General features: G+C 25.4%; 1 protein-coding gene across 1 annotated transcript; it reads right to left on the bottom strand.

Moving 5' to 3' along the window:
- Window positions 1–1,052: 1,052 nt before the first annotated feature.
- On the bottom strand, window positions 1,053–11,802 carry LOC145838497 (uncharacterized). Its single transcript, XM_082946105.1, has 5 exons — window positions 11,106–11,802; window positions 10,778–10,893; window positions 7,618–7,799; window positions 1,844–2,085; window positions 1,053–1,515 (listed from the first exon to the last, which is right to left on the bottom strand). The coding sequence occupies exons 1-5, from the start codon at window positions 11,747–11,749 to the stop codon at window positions 1,344–1,346; spliced, it is 1,356 nt and encodes a 451-aa protein (XP_082802231.1). The 5' UTR covers window positions 11,750–11,802; the 3' UTR covers window positions 1,053–1,343.
- Between the last annotated feature and the right edge of the window lie 7,568 nt (window positions 11,803–19,370).

Below are 19,370 nucleotides of genomic sequence, written 5' to 3'. Positions count from 1 at the left end.
TATTGAAAAACGTATTATACTAATTCCTATTAAAATATGGTTATTACCATAATAGTATTTTATTTTACACCACATTTTGATGTAGAAATCTAAGAAATCTGTTTAATAAGGTCATAACTTTAAAAAAAATGTTAAGCTAATTTTTTTTACAATCAAAATTAGCATTAGCATATTTTCTAAAAAGTTTATGTTTTACTAAAAACAAGTAATGAAATTCGAAAATGCAGTAATCTATTTTTTATTAATTTCCGCATAAAGTTATATGAAATCAATACTTCACTACAAATGAAATTTTAAAGGAGGTTGAAATGTCGTCAAAAATTTATAAACAAACATACTAAAGCTTACTTTCAAATAAGTATCATAACAACGTTCTTTGATGGATGACTTATTTTGTCGAACACTGAAATACTTTTGTCTAGTTATAATTGGATATTACTACTTAAAATTCTCTAAGATTAATTTTTAAGTCGATAAAAGACTACATTCTTAATTAAAAAAAAATTTTTTGTTAAAAAACCAGTAGTACAGACAAAAATTTCGCTTTATTAATCAAACTGCATTGTAAACAAAAAACAAAAACAAAAGTTTCTAGAGAAAATTAAATAAACAATAAAAAATTGATTTTTTTCAGGACGAATAAAAAATCTTGGTAGATTTAATAACAATGGTTTTTTTGTTCGTAATTAAAAATATTTGATTAAATTTCATTAAAACAATTTATTAAAACTCTAAAAAAAATTTAAGTTAGTAATGTTCATTAAAAATCCTAAGTGCTTTAAGTAGTATAAATAAAGTAGTTAAACCCTAACTTATGTTCTATGATTGACAAAAAATAAACATAACCATAAACATTATCTTAAAAGTACTTTATACATTTTTTGAAATGAAACTTTAATTTTATGATTTAAGCGGTAAAATGTTAATCCATAAGTAGTATAAATTAAATAACTTATAAATTAAAAACTAATCGATAGAAGAAGAAGCGATAGCACTTAAATAACTAAACTGGTTTTTACAACTTTAAATAAAGGCACCAAAATAATTTGAAAACTATCAAGAATAAAAACATATAAACAATCAACTAAAGTATTATATAACAATTTAAATTATTTTTTATCTTAAAAAAATTCTTGTATTTTTTGTAAAATTTGCTAGTATGAAAACAAAAGATAATGTATATATTTTTTGTATGTATATTTGTTTTGTTCTATGTCCCTTTTTAAAAGTTGTTAACAACTTTTGCTTAAATAATGGATTTGATTAACATCGTTTTAATTTAATTGGTTTCCTTATACCAAGCATAAACAAGCTTCTGTTGTGATATAAAATCAACTCAAGTATTAATAGTAGTCGTCATTATACACGTCATAGTAACTATTAGTCTTCTTCTTCTTACAGTCGCACTCCACAGGCTTGTACTTTTTATCTTTCGACCCGTACAGTTGACACGATCCCTTGCAATTAACATCGTGGTTTATGAGGCACTCGTGAAATTCACCGTATTCGTACATTCTAGATTAGTTTGAACATTTAGGTAGTATATTTACTAATTTAAGACTCGCGGGCATTGTTTTAAAGACTTCAATTGTTTTTAAAAGTATGTTTTTGATAAAACAGATTTTTCTTTGTAAAAAATAATGTGACCTTAGATAGAACCTTTATTAGTTTACAAAATTAAAGATGATTGTTTAACATTTCTAGTATAAAAGTTGACTCTAATAGATTTATTTTGTATTCCTACTTATCAAGCTAAACAACGATTCTTAAACTCCGACGAAAAACAGCACTAAAATTTTATTTTTTATAAATACTCAAAAAAGCTCCAAAAATATAATCGAACCTCCCATCGCTTTCGCCGGGATTTTTCACCCACACGTTGGCGTCGTGAGCAGTCTTCTTGCTCGATTTACCGACGCAAGAGTTCAACTGGTGCTTTTTCATTCGAACGTGCATGTGCGCCTCGTTCCAACTCATCAGAATGTTTCCCCTAACCTGAACATCTTGTGAGTAATCGTCGACCAGAGATCGTTTTCTCATCTTAATGTCTTGCGTGCTGCCCCAAGCCCAGCTCGGTTCACTGCCCTGGAAAAATAGTTGATATATTATTATCCCGAATAAAGTGGGGGCGGGTCAAAATTTGCACGATTAAAATTTTGTACGAAGACAAATTTGCACAAGGGGACAAAATTGCACGAAGACAATATTGCAACAAGGGTCAATTTTGCACGAGTTACAATTTTGTAAGGAGGGTCATTTTTGCACGAGATCAAAAAAATATATACATAATTAAACAGAAAAAAAACTAAAAAGATTAATAAATAAAAAAACTAAAAGAAAAAAAAAGTTACTGACCGAGGGTAACGGTTAGGGGCTACAGTGAAGGAACAAAAAAAAAAAACTAATAAAATTTTTTATTCAAAAATAAAAAAAAGAATAAATAAAAATAAATTAGTTAAAAAGATAAAAAAAAGTTACCGACCAAGGATAAGGATTATGGGTAGCAGTGGTAGTAAAAAAAACTAAGAAAAAACATAAAATAAAATAGAAACTAATAAAAAAGCTATTAAAAAAAACCACCAGTGCAAAAATGTCTCCGTGCAAAATTGTCCGCTCGTGCAAAAGTGACCCTTCGTGCAAAATTGTCGTCGTGCAATCTCATCCTCTCGTGCAAAAGTATCATCGTGCAGTTTTGTACGCTCTGCAAATTTGACAGCTATTCGAAAAAAGTATCTGCAATTTACCAAACACACACTGCTCTTTTATTTTAGAAGTAAAAAAATAAGTGTGGACAAAGTTTTTACAAACTAATTTTCATAATATCTCTCTTTTAATAGAAAAAAACCCTTTACCAGTTAAACACTCGTTTACTTTTCTAATTAACGCACCTCGGTAGCCAAGTTAACCACTTTGGTAAACCCTAATGTAGGGCTATTACAGCAAAAACTACAAAAATACTGAATTGAATAAAAACATGAATGAACTAAGTTTATGAATATATTCTTTCAAGAATTTATTCTTCTAAGAATTTACTTTACAAACTAAGTTTCGGTCAAAGACCTCGTCAGTGCTTAAATAAATCTAAAAAGATATGTGACAGTCATGGAAAATAGCATTTAAACAATTAAAATAAAATAAAAGTAATTTTTTACTTAATAAACTTAGTCAACTTAATGAAATTAATAAACTTAGTTTATGTTAATAGTTTAAAAGTTTAACTTCTTTGTAAAAATATTTTTCAGCAACTAAATACAAAAAAAAGGTATCATAACTTTTTACCAGAAAAGTGGCAACTATTTCAAAGTGAAAAATACAAAACTTTAGATTTGATATTTCTAAACAAATTGAAAGTTCAAATTTTAAAACTATTTGCATTTATAGCAAAGTCAAAGCCATAGTAAGTTTTATATTTCATCATTGATAAAGTTTAGTTATTAATTAAGTAAATAAAACTTTCAAAGTTATTGTAAAAAAATAAATATATACAGAAAAACTAACATTAACAGGTTTAATTTTAATCAATCATAATTTTTATACTTTTATCATTCATATACTATATGCATAAAAATTTGATCGTACCACTTCGTCAAGTAGTACGATCAAATCTTTATCATAACTCGACTTTATCTCACGGCATATGTAAGTAAAGGATTAGGCTCTGTTAGACTTTCGCCGATTTTTTTCTGATTATACACTATTTGTGTAAACTATAAAATTTCAAACTTATTTTTTCAAAGTATTTATAAGATTTATATTTACACATTTGGTTTTTAATAATTAAATTATAAACAAATGCTCTTTTGAAAAAATACAATGATATTTAGTTTCTAAGTATCAGTAACTCAGTTATTTTAGTATTCTTTTGATTTTATAAGCTGGCATTTAAGCTTGTGCTAGTCAATGAAGGTATGCTTTTTGACAAAAAAATTTAAAACAATTTCTCACTTGTTTAAATATACCATACATGTTATAAGTATTTAAAATTATTATCAAACTACAATTTTTTTTAAAGTAAATAGCTGCTCGCATTCAACTTATGTAACAATTGAAAGTACTTTTTTCAACAAAAAAACTAGTTTCTACATTACTAGTATTTAAATAACTAGCATAACTTAAAGTATTTGCGGTTTCATGCGTTGTTTTAAAAAAACAGGATTAACTACTAGACTGCAAGTCTTCCGTGAATAGAGAAAATTTGAACATTAGTCATACTTTTAATTCTGTTTTCGTAATGCTGCTATGTAAATAAAGTTTGTTTTTAAGTTGTATTAACGATCTAATGAGTTACATTATTGATTATTTTTGCTCAAAACTTAAGATTAAACAATCAAAGTTTGACATTTTTGACACATAAGATAATGAATTACGTGTACAAGTGATAAAAATGTTATAATCTGCATAGATGTAATAAATGTTATTATTTTGTTAACACAGTTAAGGTTATCATTTCAAACGACAGTGTAAAGTATTTAACTCTATACAGATAAATTAAAAGATATTTATTTAAATGTATGTAATTTATTGATTTAGTTGTCGAAAAATATCATTTAACTAGATTTAAAAGATCAAATTGTGTTTTTAACATATTTAAACCTTAGTGAGAACACAAAATAAAAGTTCTATTAAAGTCATAGAAAACTTTGTGTTATTATACGTAGAAAACATAAATATATTATTTTATAGTTCAGATACTTAGAACTTTCATGAAACATCGGGTTTTTTGTTTGAGAAAAGCTACATTACAACATTTCGGCACTTAAGTTTCACATATTTGCCATAGTTTGTTACTTTTTTGAAACGATTGTAAACGGTAAAGATTATATGCTTAGTTTATGAAAAAGGTTTTAACGAGTTTAGGCGGAACAGAAATACATTTAAAATGATCAAATAAAAAAGCTTTATTCATAAAGGCAACGCTTTAGAAACTAATATATATTTAGCCACAAATATGTGACCAAATGACCACTTTGTTGCAAGTTAAAACTTAAGTTGAAGTATTTTAATTTATAATTTTTTTATATGGTTTATAAACAGTTTTAATTTATCTGAATAATGAACTGATTCAAAACCTTATCTCAAAAACAATACACTTTCCTTTCAAAAGTTTTTTACAATCTTTTAATATAATCAAAGAAATTTAAAACTTTTAAAGATGTTTATCTTAGTATTTTCAATAAAATTGTCAGCTTACAGTCTTATATTCGCATAAAACTAGCTATCTAAATATTATTATGTAAAATAAATTACAATAAAAAGTGATATATGGTTTATCAAGTTGTCCAACTATTTTGTAGTGGCAATTTTGACTTCTTCTAGTCAAATTTAAAGAAATCCAATAAACTTAAAGTTCACTGCTAAACCATAAATAAAGTTAAAATTAATTCATACGGGTTATACTAGTTTTTTTCCTCATTTTAAAACTAACGCGTTTTAAACAATAATTGTAAAAGACTAAAACACTCCGAGTGATTAAGATTTTCGTGTAATTTACACAGTAAATGAGCTTTAATTAAAGTTTTGCGGTACTAATATTCCACAATGTAAAAAAATCATTTATTTTGAGAAAAACTAACCGTACTACACTGTGGCGGTAAAAATAATGAAAAGCAATTTTATAAAAGTGTTTTTATGTCTCTCAAATTTTACAACAGTATTAATTATGTTTGTTTACTTAAGTTACATGGAGTGTTTTCCCACCTTTAAAGTTTTTAAAGTTTATTTAGATAATAGCTAACCCTAATTTGCATGTTATTATTTGTTAAGTTTTTATGATTTTGTAGAAATAATTTTTTTTAAACTTAATTTTTTTTTTTCACACTAAATATTTGCTTTGTATTTCTGATTTGATAACTAAAATGTTTGTTTTTTATAAATAATTTAGTTTAAAAGCCTGCGGTCATTTTACAAAAAACAAAATTAAAGCTTTTTATTGAGTACTATATTTAAGTTATATGGTCTAATTTGGAAACAGTTGAAAAAAACACTATAACTCAACTTTAACTTTAAGTAACTTTAATTCTAAGTTTATAAACCACTTTGAAAGTTTGTTTATTATCTTAGTAACTACTGATAAAAATGTGTACGTACACATACATATACTTGAATTATAAATCAATTAGCAATCTCAAAGGTTTTTACTTTAGTTTTGTTCATTCTGATTTTTTTCCAACTTAAAAAAAAAATTTATTCATAGAAATGGTCTTAGATCATGTTTTTTTTTTTCTCTAAGTAAAACAGATAACTACCTACCATATATTAAGCTAAATTAATTATAAATTATACTTATTCTACTTACTTATAATATCACCGAAAAGCAAAAGTCAAAGTATTGAAGAAGCATTAAAAAGTATTATACATTTAAAATAAAAGCTTTAGTGTTAAAGCCATCTTACAAATGCTTCATTTGTAACACGTTTCATATTTGTATACTTATCAATCATTAAATTCAAAACAAGTTTAATAAATTCACACTTACAAGATTGTGGTCTACCGTAAATAACGTGGAATATTCGGTAACATAATACTCGAAGAAACACAATGAATTGCTTGTTGTGTGAATTTGAAAATTTACTTAATGCGATCGAAGGTAATAAAGTGCTGTACTCAGAGTATAATGTTATACAATATTTTTCTGCCTGAAATCGTTGATATTAACAGTAAAAGTACTAAGAATGCTACGAAGATTGTATAAAGAAGTAATCAATCGTGTATAAACTAGACAACTTGTAGTTAACTCATTTAGTGAAATATACTAAATAAAAGTTGTAACAATATCAATACTTTTGTTCTAAAACATATTTTTAGCTAGACTAAATACAATTTAATAAGATATTATTTGTTATTTATAGGTCGATAATAATTTTTTTTTCTTTTTTAAAGAAAAAGAAAATAACTAAACACTACATGAAAAAAAACTAAATGTTTAAAAAAACTTAAAGTTTGATTTTTTTATACAAAATCTTTTGTATTTGTATATAAAGAGTAGACTTAGTACCTAGTTAAATAGAGGTTAAATAATATGTTCTAATGTCTGTCGCAAAGCTTCTTAACTTTTCTTACTACAAATGTTAAAGCAACTAAACTAGTATACTCACAATAACATCTGCGTGAGGCAGGATTTTAGAAATGTTGAAAAGTAGTTAAAGTTCTTTTAACATACGTGTTTTCCAAACTTTTATATAAAACTTAATTAATCTTCTTTTCAACTATGTGGTAGCTTGTACTTGGTAGTATTTTAGAGAAAATAGTAAACAACAGTTTTAAAAGTTTGAAACATTACATCGTTTGAGATAGGCTCGCCATAATTGAGTTTTGCTTGAACCTAGTTGTTCAAAATACTGTTTAAAACTTTTATATTGTATTTATAGCTCTCAAAATTAAGGTTCTTAAAAAATTGTATTTAAATTAAACATTTCAAGCTAAGTATTTTACAGTACTATGTTAGGAGGAAGTACCAGAATGCATTTAGATCAATTAATTCTGGGAAGTTTGAACCAGACTACGCAGCAAAACCTATGACGTCACAAGAGACTAGTTATGACGTCACCTGTATCATCAGCGGAGGAAAAAATACGCACTTGAAACTACTACGTCACAAGAAATTAAATATGACGTCACCTGTTTCATGAGGGGAGGATCGAACACGCATCCCTGCATCTCGTTGAAGTTGGAACTAGTGTAAACTCCTCCGTTCCTCCCCGTGTCGATGACGTAGTGCAGTCCGGTTCTGCAGTATATCCTCCTCGCCCACTGTTCCGATATTGCGGAGGATAAAAAGTGGCACGTGTTGATCACGAATCCTGTGTGGGTATATATTTGTTAGTATGCAAACATGTTTTATATTCATGTGCAATTTGGTATTGCTTAATGTTATATAATTCACAATTGTGTTGATCACAAGTCGTGTTGCTGTTTGATTTTTTGATTATTTTTGGTTGAAGCCTGTATTAAAATATTTATTTGTACATTTACAAAACAAAATAAAAGACTTTGTAATTAAAGAAGTTAGGCTTAAAATTTTGAAGTATTTAATTATCTGTTGTTGAAAAGCTTGGTTTAGTTTTGTTGTGACTTTGTCGAAAGTTATCTGTAATGGATCAGTAAATTAAATAACATTAATTTATCATAATTGTAATAACAAAGTTTGGTTTAAACATACTCAGTTTAAATTGTAAAAAAATATATACAACTAACTTTAAGTTTTTTACTAGTACTTTGTTGTAGTTTAAGTAAAAGTTGATGTAGTTTTTTTAAACTTAATAAAATTTATTTCTTAACATTAGCTTAAAGTTAACAAAAAGGAGTATCATGCTAATGTATAAAATTTTCATGATTGTGAGTATTTTTAAGTTTTTCATTTAATGTAGTGTGAAAAAGTTGTTTTCAATAGTTTGTACTAAGCTTGTCCTTTAAGTTTTATACTAAGACTATTAAAAAATAACTTTTAATCAGACTATTTTACGAAATATATCAAGATTTAAAACATTTCTTAAGATTCAGTTGTTAACTATTTAACACTAGACATAAAATAACAAAACTTAAAAACTAAAACAATAATAGTTTTTAACTCTACATTCTTTAAAGCTTTCTAAAAAGTATTAGTATAAAACTTATCTTAATTAACAACAATAGTTTATGCTAGTTTTAGTGAACCTTATAAGTAAAATATTTAATTATAGCATTAATTTAAAAAGTATACATTTTAAGTAAAGTTTTAACTAAAGCCTAAACTACACTTTGGTGCTTAAAATACTTTAATACTTTTAAATATGCTAAATGATTGATAATGAGTTTTAAACTCTTATTTCACTTATCATAATTTGTTATACTAAACAATATTAATAGCTGCAGTTTAGTATAGATTGTAATCGTTATCACTAAAGTTTACGTGAATAATTTATATTAAATTTGTTAAATTAAAAAACGATATAGATCTAGTCAAGTATTTTAAATCATAAAAACGATCAATTTTTTGTGTATTTAAATCTAATAAACTTAAGTTTGAAACGATTTAAGTTTTGTACTTAATTTTGTATAAAAAGCGATAACGGTATTAAAAATTATCAATTACTTTAATTAATTTATATCGTATTTTCTAACTTTTGCGGTTTTTACTTGTTTTACTTGAAATTTAAGGAAATATACAGTTTGTGTTTTTTACCAAAATTTGTTTTAACTTTAAATTTTGTTTATCAGCTTAAAAATAAAGTAAATAAATAAATGTTTCAGCTTCTTAAAACGTATATTTTACTAGCCTTAACTTCGTAGAATCTTATTGTCAGAACTTTTAAACAAATCTTTTTGAAACGCTTAACTGAAAAGTTAAGTTTACTAGATATATAAGTTCAGTAAATTCAATAATAAGTTTGTATTTATATAACTACAAACTATATGTTTACTAAACTCATTCAAAATGCTTTAAATCATTTAGATAAGAAAGTTGAATACTTGCTAGGCTCCTTTTTTATGCCATAATTTTTACTTCAATTTTATAAAAATTTAAATGAAACCTGTTTTTATACATCTTTCACAAACTTAGTTTTGTAATAAAAAATTAAAGAATGTTTTAACTTAAAGCTCGTTTAAATATGAGAAAATCAAACTTACAGAAATTAAGGTAGCTGCAACTAGCTTCTTAAAGCGCTTATTATCATTTTTTTAGAATAATTGTAAATGCACTCTACCTGAAGCAATATTTATAAAAATATAAAATTTAGACTATAATTCTATATTAGAGTTGCATAACTTTAATATAGAATTTTATATCATGACGTATATTTGATATCTTTTTATAAATAAAACACAACTTATATTTTCTATAACATTTATGTTTGTTATTTATATAAAAAATAATTCCTTTTGTTTTAAGCACAACATTTACGTAGTCTATTAAAGTTTATAGTTATTAAACACATTTAAAGCATTTTTAGATTAAAACCTTTTAGTATGCAAAAATCTTTAAAAATTTAACTGAAATTTTTTAAATACTTGAAAACTGTTTTAAGTTAAAAAACAAAAAGTTTTTTCCTGAAGTAAGTTTATTAAATTTATCGTTTTGTATTTTGTACCTTAAAACCAAAATAATAAAAAACGGCTTAAATTAGTCTTTATAAATTACTTCTGAAAAACAGTAATCTACTAAAGTTTATTTTAGCAAAGACTAGTCTAAATTACTCTTAGGAAAAGCAGACTTTTAAAGTTTACATAAAAAACTGTTTCTTACTTTGATCTAGTAAAGCTTATCAATCACCAATAAATTAAACAATATATTAAAAACCTAAAAAGAAATTGTATGAACGACACCTTACTTAACTTAAAAACATTATGAAATCTTTAAAAGCACTTAGAGGTTAAAGTGGTTACAGTTAAAAATAAACAACTTTTAGTTTTTACAAGTTGTTCACTTCGAAGAAGAAGTTATCATTAACGTTTAATAAATAGAAATTCTGCTAAATAGAAATAAGTTTAAACTGATTGATCGTGTTAAGCTTATATCACTTAAAATGACTTGAAATGTACAAAACTCAAAGCACTAAATTAATTTTGCACTCCTAAGGTTAAATAAAATTGACGTAAGATCTGGTTATGCAGCTTCTTTAAAGCTTATTTGTTTTAAATTTGAAATTATCTTGTTTCTAAAAACCCTTTATAAAAGATAAGCCTAATAGGCAAAGTTTTAGTTTAAAAAAGTTTTTAATACTATTTTAGTAAAACTATGAGTTTATATATAATATACAAAAAATTGTTTCAACAACAATTCATTTCAACAACTGTTTACCTCTAAGTCCTTGAAGTTGCATTAAAGTAGCACTAATGTCGTCTAACTTTGTGATTTGTTCTTGCAAGAATATTGCGTTGCCTATGTCCAAGTAAACCCAAGATTTTGGAAGACCACTGAAAGAATTTAAGAACTTGTAAAGCTTGAAATAAAAAGGCATAATTTCTTTTATTCATTCTATGATACTTTTAGGAATAATGGTAGTGATTCATAAAACAAAAATAAAAATATTTTTTGTACTTACTTTTTTTTTAACAAAAAATGTAGCTAACAAATTTAATCTAATAACCAACTCATACAAGTTGCTTACCAAAAAACTAAAACTAACTTGATAATCTTCATCACTCGGAACAGGAAGTTGTCCCGGTACATCTTGTTCTGGCCGACCAGGTTGTCCTCCGAACCGTCCACCAGGCACATCAGCAAATCGGGCTCGACGACCACCACGCTAGGAACGTCCTTGAGAACCTTCAGGTAGTACTCCAGCTTCGCATCGTACTCCGTCCATGTCTTCACGCCGCTGTCGGGCTTGTAGTAGTCCCAGTTGGACATCTTGGCGCTCATGAAGAGACCCACCGTGGGTCGCAGCTTGATCACGATAACGGGGATTTTTTTCTCGCACGCCATGGTTCGCGCCTTGTACAGCGACTTGGAGTCTTCCTTCTTGGAACCAGTCAACCATAACGAGCTGGCCTTCACTTTGGAGTTCTCCCCGCGCTCGAAAGTGCCGATTATGTCCTTTCCAATTTTGGCGCCGAAATCGCCTTGCGCCTTGAAGTTCTTGACGTCGTTCTTGCAGTCTTTGACGACTTGCACCCGGTTCGTCTCGTACAGGTTGTCGTAGGACACTTTTTTGTCGTCGGTTCCATCGTCGTGTGACGCGTTCTTGATGACGACGAAGAGGAACACGGAAAGTATGATCAGTATCAGTATGAAGCTGAGTCCGAACTGCTTCTTAGAAAGCGACTCCATGTTTGGGGTGTTGTTTGGACGGGTGAATTAGAGTTGTTTGAATGAACTTTGTTTTTTTTTAACCGCCGTTTTACAAAGATAACTAATTTTTGTTGAGCTGCTGCAACTTAATCAAAATATCTGAGATTAAATATGTGTTTTAATTAATTGACAAAGTTAAGAAATCTATGCACACAGTTTTAAAAACATTTTTTCTCGTGTTTGTTTTAGAAGAATTTATGTGAACAAGAAACATTTTAAGACTTTTAAAACTGCTTTACACAATAACATAGTTCAGCTAAAATATCAAAAATTAAAAGTAAAGAAACAAAATTTAAATAACTAAAAATGCTTAGTTAAGCTCTTAACTTAGCTAAAAAACTTGTAGCTTTTACTGTCGTATTATCTTTCTTACAAGCAACGATAACAAAGAAATTAAAGTTTCCGACCAATTTTTTTCCTAAAAAAATTTTTTTTTGGAAAAACTGAAGAATATAAAACTTGAGTTAAAAAAAAATTACACTATTTTACAACAACCGTCTGCTAGCCTGTCAGTTAAGAAATGATATTTTTCTAATTCTTCTAATGCCGATACATGGTACGCCCCGGGCTAACTAGGCAGAGTGAAAAAAATATGTTTTATGTCAACAATCTCTCAATTAAACGCGTACATTTGCGCACCTTACACTTGATGATAAAGTTTTTTATATGTATTTAATCGACACGAATATCATAAAATAAATTGTTTTATATTGTAAAAATGTTAAAACTTATATAATTTAAACTGAAATGTACACAGTTAATGCTACGATCTTGTAAAATCTACTACAATTTATGTTTAAGTATAATATTTAATTCTGATTTTATAAAAATACTAACAAAAATCTAGTTTAAGTTTTAATTAAGTAAACTAAATATGTTTGAATTTTTGCTAGTAAGTTTTTAAGTTTACTGATAGTAAAATTTATCTTGTAAAGAAGTGTAACATAAACATTTTATGGTGATAAGAAGTGTATATTAAACTTTATAAAAATAACAATTTTTTTTCAACCACTGTCATTAACTTATTCATTAACTAAAAGAAGCTGTAATTTCAGATCAGATTGCAATCGCCTTTTATTTTATCTTATCATTTAGATGTAATCCTTTTATATACGAACTGTTCTTAACCAGTGCTACTTTCTTCCCATAAAAATCCTGATAACAATGCAATTTGTGAGTTACTGTAATTTAATTAAGGTTCACTTAAAGTTTTAATTTGTTCTGTTTTTTGTACATCAACTTAAAATATTTTAATGTTGTTGTACATTTTAAAGCTGCTACATACAATTAGCCGTTACCTTTTGATAAATTAACATTTATAGTTAAATTCACAATTTTAAGATAGTTAAAAAAAAAATTATTCTATTTTTATCATAAATGCTGTTAGTTCAGTAAAGATTTACCTAGGACACAAACTATAAAAAATTCATAAAGCTTAAATTATCAATAAATTGTTTTTACTGTTGATAAGCTTTTAAATGCAATAATCTTTTTGTGTTTATAGTAAAAACATTTAGGTTCGTTAATCTTCAAATAAATTGCACATTGTTATGTTAATGCTAAATTTAAGCAAAATCCAATTATCATAATCCGTTTAACTTTTAAACTATTTCCGTTAAAAGCTTTATTCCAAGATTATCAATAGTGTTTCCTCTAATTATAACTTTTATACAAAAATAAGTATTGACAAAAAACTTATTTTTTATTACGTAAACTTAACACGTCTTCGTGTTGCTAAAATATTTGACAAAAGTCGATAAAAAGTTTATAACAAAAGTGAAATTTGTAAATTAAACTAACCTTAACTGAACTTTTATGTAATTTGACTACGATGATTTGCTTACAAAAATAGAACAATTTGAACGAAATGTCAGATAAAAGTAGCATAACAAGTTGTAAAATTCGTACTGCGGCTAGTTTACAAGAAAAACAATGATATTTAGTTGTAATTTGAAATTATTTGTATTAACTTATCATTACCAAAAGGTGTGACAAAAGTCGTTACCAATTTTTGAACAATTTCGTGTCTAGTAATAGTATCAATGAAATTGTAATTGAAATTTCTTTTCAAATACTTGACCTATAATTTTTGCTTCAAAGGCATTTTATACTGAATTTTATATTTTCTTTTCATTTTTTTTTAAACAAAAAGAAAAACAAACATTTCAAAATATTTTTTTATTAGAAAAACTTACGATTTTAAAAACCTTTTATGAAGACTTTTCTATATTTAAAGAGTTTGTTAAAGTTAAGTACACAGTTATGCTTTGATAACACTCTTATTATTATTAATTTACTGGAGCTGAATAATTTACGTTTAGGCTAAATATTTTTTTGGTTTACAAGTGAATTAAATTATTAGAGTCAATAAAAGATAATAAGCGCAGGTGTATGCCTTTTGTGTTTGGTTTTAAGGCTTAGCAAATTTTTTTTGTCCTGTAACCTATAAGTATATTTTATACAAAGCTAAAAAAGAATCATTATGATTTTTCAAATTAATAGAAAAGTTAACACGTTTAAACTTTAAATTACATATTTTGACGGTATTTTCAGTACATAAACTAAGAAATATTTAGAGTTAATAAATTTACTAACTTGCACCTATAAAATAAGATTAAATACTGAATTTTTAATTTATCCGTAAACTAATATACTAATTAAAAACAACTACCTTCAAATAATTTTTGAGATTTTTACCTCCATAAACAAGTTTTTTCTTCAACTTTTGACTGCTCAGAACATGTAAAAGCTTAATTAAACAAAAAAATATAACAGTTTCATTTTTTTAACTTATGTGTAAAAAATATTTGTTGAGAAAATTATAACTTTAAATAAAGAGATTCGTTTATCAGTTTTTCAATGAACTCAGTAAAAATACAGAAAATTTATAAAAAGAAATTCAACTACAAGCAATTTTAACAAGACAAGTTAAACAAGTATACTTTAATCTGTGTATATTAAATGAGTTTTTATATATAAGTTCTAAATATTTTTACCATTTTAAACTCAAATTTAATATCTTTTGTGGCGGTAGCTGTAAAATTTGCACGAGGGCACAAAATTGCACGAAAATACTTTTGCACGAGCAGAAAATTTTGCACGGAGACATTTTTGCAAGGGTTTAATTTTATTTAAACCTTTTTATTAAATATGATTTTATAGTTTTTTATTTTTTACTATTTTTTTACTGTCACTGTTACCCCTAACGCTAGACACTGTTTTATTTTTAATTTAATTGCAGCAACATCTCAATACATCAGAGTTTTTTAAACTTTTTTTTAATAATCGCCTAACTTGTAAAGTTCAAAAAATAATCGCTCATTTATCAAATATTACAAGTCTCTTTACAAGTTAATTGATTTTGCAATTACAAATTAAAAGAATTTTCGCTTCGTTATTACTTATTTGTATACTACTTATTGCCAAATTATAGAATTCCTGTGCTAGATAGTTAGAAGATACTATGAATTATTTTCATAGAAGTTGTGACTATATTTTAACGACGAAGTCAATGAATTTTAGCATGATCAAAAACTTGCTACTTACAAATGCAATTACGAATGAAACAGTTTAATTGCTTTACACTTACATTAAAAAACTTAAAAAAAAAACTTTGTAATAAGTAGTTAAAAAAACTTTTTAACCTTTAATAAATAGATATTACTTCCATTTTACAACTATATGTACTCAAATATTTACATTAAAAGACAATTTATCTTATAAAAACGGTTTAGTTTAATTGTTTTATAAAAAAAAAGTTTAGCATTTTTGCTATAATCAGTAAAAGGAATTACTTATATTTTCTTGGGTTTTCGCTACAAATGCTCTCTTTAAACCAACACTACCTGCGATATATTAGTTTTAAGAATTAAATAGTGAAATATATACACCATGTATTGATTTAAGCACAAGTTGTTTAGTGTGGTACGATTGATTAGTTCTTTAAGCAAACTTTCACGATACTATTTTAGCTGTTTTACTGTTATTATTAACATAAAAGTAGCGGTAGAGATTTTAGATAGAAAATTTTTGTGTATCATAATACATAGTACAGCAATCTACATTTATTGCAATAAATCGCATTAAGTAAATTTTCTAGTTCACATAACAAGTAATTCATTGTGTTCTCCAAGTATTCTGTTACCGAATATTCCACCATATTTACGGTAGACCACAACCCTGTAGTTGTGAATTTATTAAACTTGTTTGGAAATTAATGATTGATAAGTATACAAAAATGAAACATGTTACATATGAAACATTTGTATTTTGTATTATATTTATTAAACATGAATTTTAGATAAAATTATAAAACAGTACAAAATATACTATAATGATTAATAAACTTTCTGTATTAACAAAAAATCTGTACTTGTTATGACTTTAAAAACTCTTTTCTAAAATAAATTTAGAAATAAAAATGTACAAAACAAATGTGAAGAAAACTTTGAGTGCTGCTAATTCATTTATACTTTAAAATTACGGTATTTACTATACACGTATTCGTATACTGATATTAAATTTGTCTTTAAAAATACTAAATAAAAACTTTATGTAAACTTTAAAACAACTTTAAATTAATTTTAATTCAAAAGGTCGACCACAAGTATTACATATTTATTGTAAATACAACTTAAAAAATTAAATATATTTTTAAAATTACTAAAACCCATACCTAACATTTTTTCTTGTTCGATTACCGTAGGCATTTAAACAATATAATTTATAATATATATTTATGCCTTCAAATGACCTATTAGACATTAATCTTTAAAGCAAAGAAAAAATGAGTAAGAAGTTTAGAAAGACATTAAAAAAATTATATTCATACAAACTTGTAAGCAATTAAAAAACTGAATTATAAAGTACCTTTATATGGAAATAAAATATAAGAGCAAAAAAAAACCTTTTTAATAAAATAAGTTCTGAAATCCTACAAAAAATATAGTATGAAAACGGTTTATGTAGTTATGTAAACATAAAGTTTAGTATTGTAACAGAGAGTGAGAAATTGTTTAAAATGTTTTAAAAAAGTTGATTTTCATTATTTTTTCTCCACAGTAAAGTATGGTATGTTTTTCCCAAATATAAAACTGTTGCTTTCTTGCAGTTTGGTATAATAATACCGCAAAACACTAAATAAGGCTCATTTACTGTTTAACTTATTATATAACTTTTAATTACTAAGAGTGTAGTAGTTTTTTTTTTAGTTTTTAAATACAAATAATTTTTTAACTGATAAAAAGTGGTATACCCAGTTCGAATAAAAAGATGAATTTCTATATGATAAGACGACAAAATTAAAGTTTATTAAACTTATTGAAATCTGACTAGGAGAAGTTAAAATTGCCACTACAAAATAGTTGGACAACTTGTTAAACAATGCATCACTTTTTATCGTAATTTATTTCACATAATAATATTTAGGTAGCTAGTTTTATGCGAATATAAGACAGTAAAGCTGACAATTTTATTAAAAAATTTATACTTCTACAAATATTCTAAAAAACTTTAAAAAAAATTTTGAAAAGTAAGTGTATTGTTTTAAGATCAGGATTTAAATCGATTCATTATTTAGAAAAATTAAAGCTCTTTATATGTCATATAGCAATAAATAAAGAATAAAAAACTTTTCACAAAACTGTAACTTGTAACGTAGTGGTCATTTGTTCACATATTTGTGGCTAAATATAAATAAGTTTTGAAGCGTTGCCTTATAAAAATTGCTTCTTTATTTAGCGGTTTTATATGGATTACATTTTCGCCTAAAATCGTTAAAACTTTATTTCACAAACCAAGTACATATAAGCTTTACCGTTTACAACCGTTGCAAAATAATAAGAAACTATTGTAAAGAAATGAAAATTAAATGTCAAAATGTTGTAATGTAGCTTTTCTCATACAAAAAAAACGTTGATTTCATGAAACTTTTAAGTATCTGAACCACAAAATAATTTCTTTATATTTTCTTTTTGATATGAAGTTTTCTATGACATTAATATAACGTATTTTTTGTGTTTTCATTAAGGTTTAACTCTCTTAAAAATCAATTCAATCTTTTGCATCTAATTAAATTATATTCATGTGCAGTTTTATAACTTGAAATTTAAATCAGTTATTTACATTTGATAAAATGAAAACCATTTAGTTTATCTGTATGACCACTGTAAACTGTCGTTTTAAATGATAAACTTAACTGTGCAAACAAAATATTAGTATTTATTAAAATTATTGCGGATTACAACATTTATATCAACTTTACACGTATTTTAATATCTTATGTGCTTAAATATTTTAAACTTATGAAATCGCAAATATTTCAAGTTGTGCTAGTTATTTATATACTATTGATTTAGAAACAATTGTTTTTTGTTGAAAGAAATGCTTTTTTTGTTACATAAGTTAAATACTAACAGCCATATAATTTGAAGGTGCAAATAGTTTAATAACTATTTTAAAATGATCATATATTTAACTAAGTGAGAAATTACTATAAATTTAACTTTTACATGTACTGTATAACTGTTTAAATATTATTTATTTTTCCAGTAAGTTGTTTTAACAATACTTAATAAAAGCATTTAAATTCCGTACAAAAGATTATTTTTATTAAATTTACTAATTATTCTTTCCTCTATAGAAATAATTTTTTGATAACGCTTAAACTTTGTTCTAAAATTTGCATTCTTATTTTCGGTTATATTGCAGTTTATGCTATAAAGCAAAATCTTTGTCTACATTACAGGTTTTTTAGCTAAAACAATATATATTCATATTATAATGTAGTTTTTTTAAACGGTTTTAAATTGGACTTTAAAATTTTCAAGTCATAAAAAAACAATTATAACTGAACAAAATTCTTACAGTGATAAACTAAAGTAAGTCATCTATCAAAGTACGTTATTATGAATCTGTTTTGAAACTAAACTTAAGTATGTTTGTTTACAAACGTTTTAAGCAATTTTAGTCTTCGTAGAACTTCAGTTGTAAAAACTAATTTTTTAACTGTATTTAGCGGAAATAAGTAAAGTTGGACTACTGCATTTTTTAAATTTTATTTTAAACAAGTTTGTCTAATCTACGTTAAGTTTTATACAAGTTAATAAATTAAACCTCCAAACATTTGTTTTTGGCTAGTAAAAAAAAATAATTTATAATCTTAATTTAAATAAATTTTTGACTTAATTAAGCACTTGTATCAAATTCTTACTAGAAAAAAACCATTTAAGTATAACTATTTTCAATAAAAACTGTCTCCATTGAAAAACAATTATTCTACTTATTTATTTTTTTAAATCAATAGTGTTGTAAGATATTTACATTATATTACGTTTTATGCCATTTTCAAATATTTGATTAAATGAATTTTGTAAACTAATCTAAAATCTTAAGTAAGTAATATTTTTTAGGCTGTTTGTTTTTTAAATAGAAACTTTGATTTAATACAAAAGTTTTTAAATTAAGTAAAAAAAGTATTCAAAAATCATTTAACCACTAATAATGTTATAAAATTAATTTTTCAGTGGTTTTAATAACTTTACAATTAGTCATACTTATAAATACATAGTGCGTATGAAGCAAAGGTTATTTCAGCATAAAG

Source organism: Thalia democratica, chromosome 6 (genome assembly GCF_965202585.1).
Source record: "Thalia democratica chromosome 6, ktThaDemo2.hap1.1, whole genome shotgun sequence".
Taxonomy (NCBI): domain Eukaryota; kingdom Metazoa; phylum Chordata; class Thaliacea; order Salpida; family Salpidae; genus Thalia; species Thalia democratica.
This window is presented reverse-complemented; position numbering and strand designations above follow the sequence as displayed.

Excerpts from the sequence above, each read along its gene's own strand:
- LOC145838497 (XM_082946105.1), bottom strand. The coding sequence starts at position 11,749 with ATGGAGTCGCTTTCTAAGAAGCAGTTCGGACTCAGCTTCATACTGATA. Across the intron at positions 7,800-10,777 it reads GCAACTTCAAGGACTTAGAG|GATTCGTGATCAACACGTGC; the intron begins GTAAACAGTTGT and ends ATACCCACACAG. Across the intron at positions 2,086-7,617 it reads ATCCTCCCCTCATGAAACAG|GGCAGTGAACCGAGCTGGGC; the intron begins GTGACGTCATAT and ends CTATTTTTCCAG.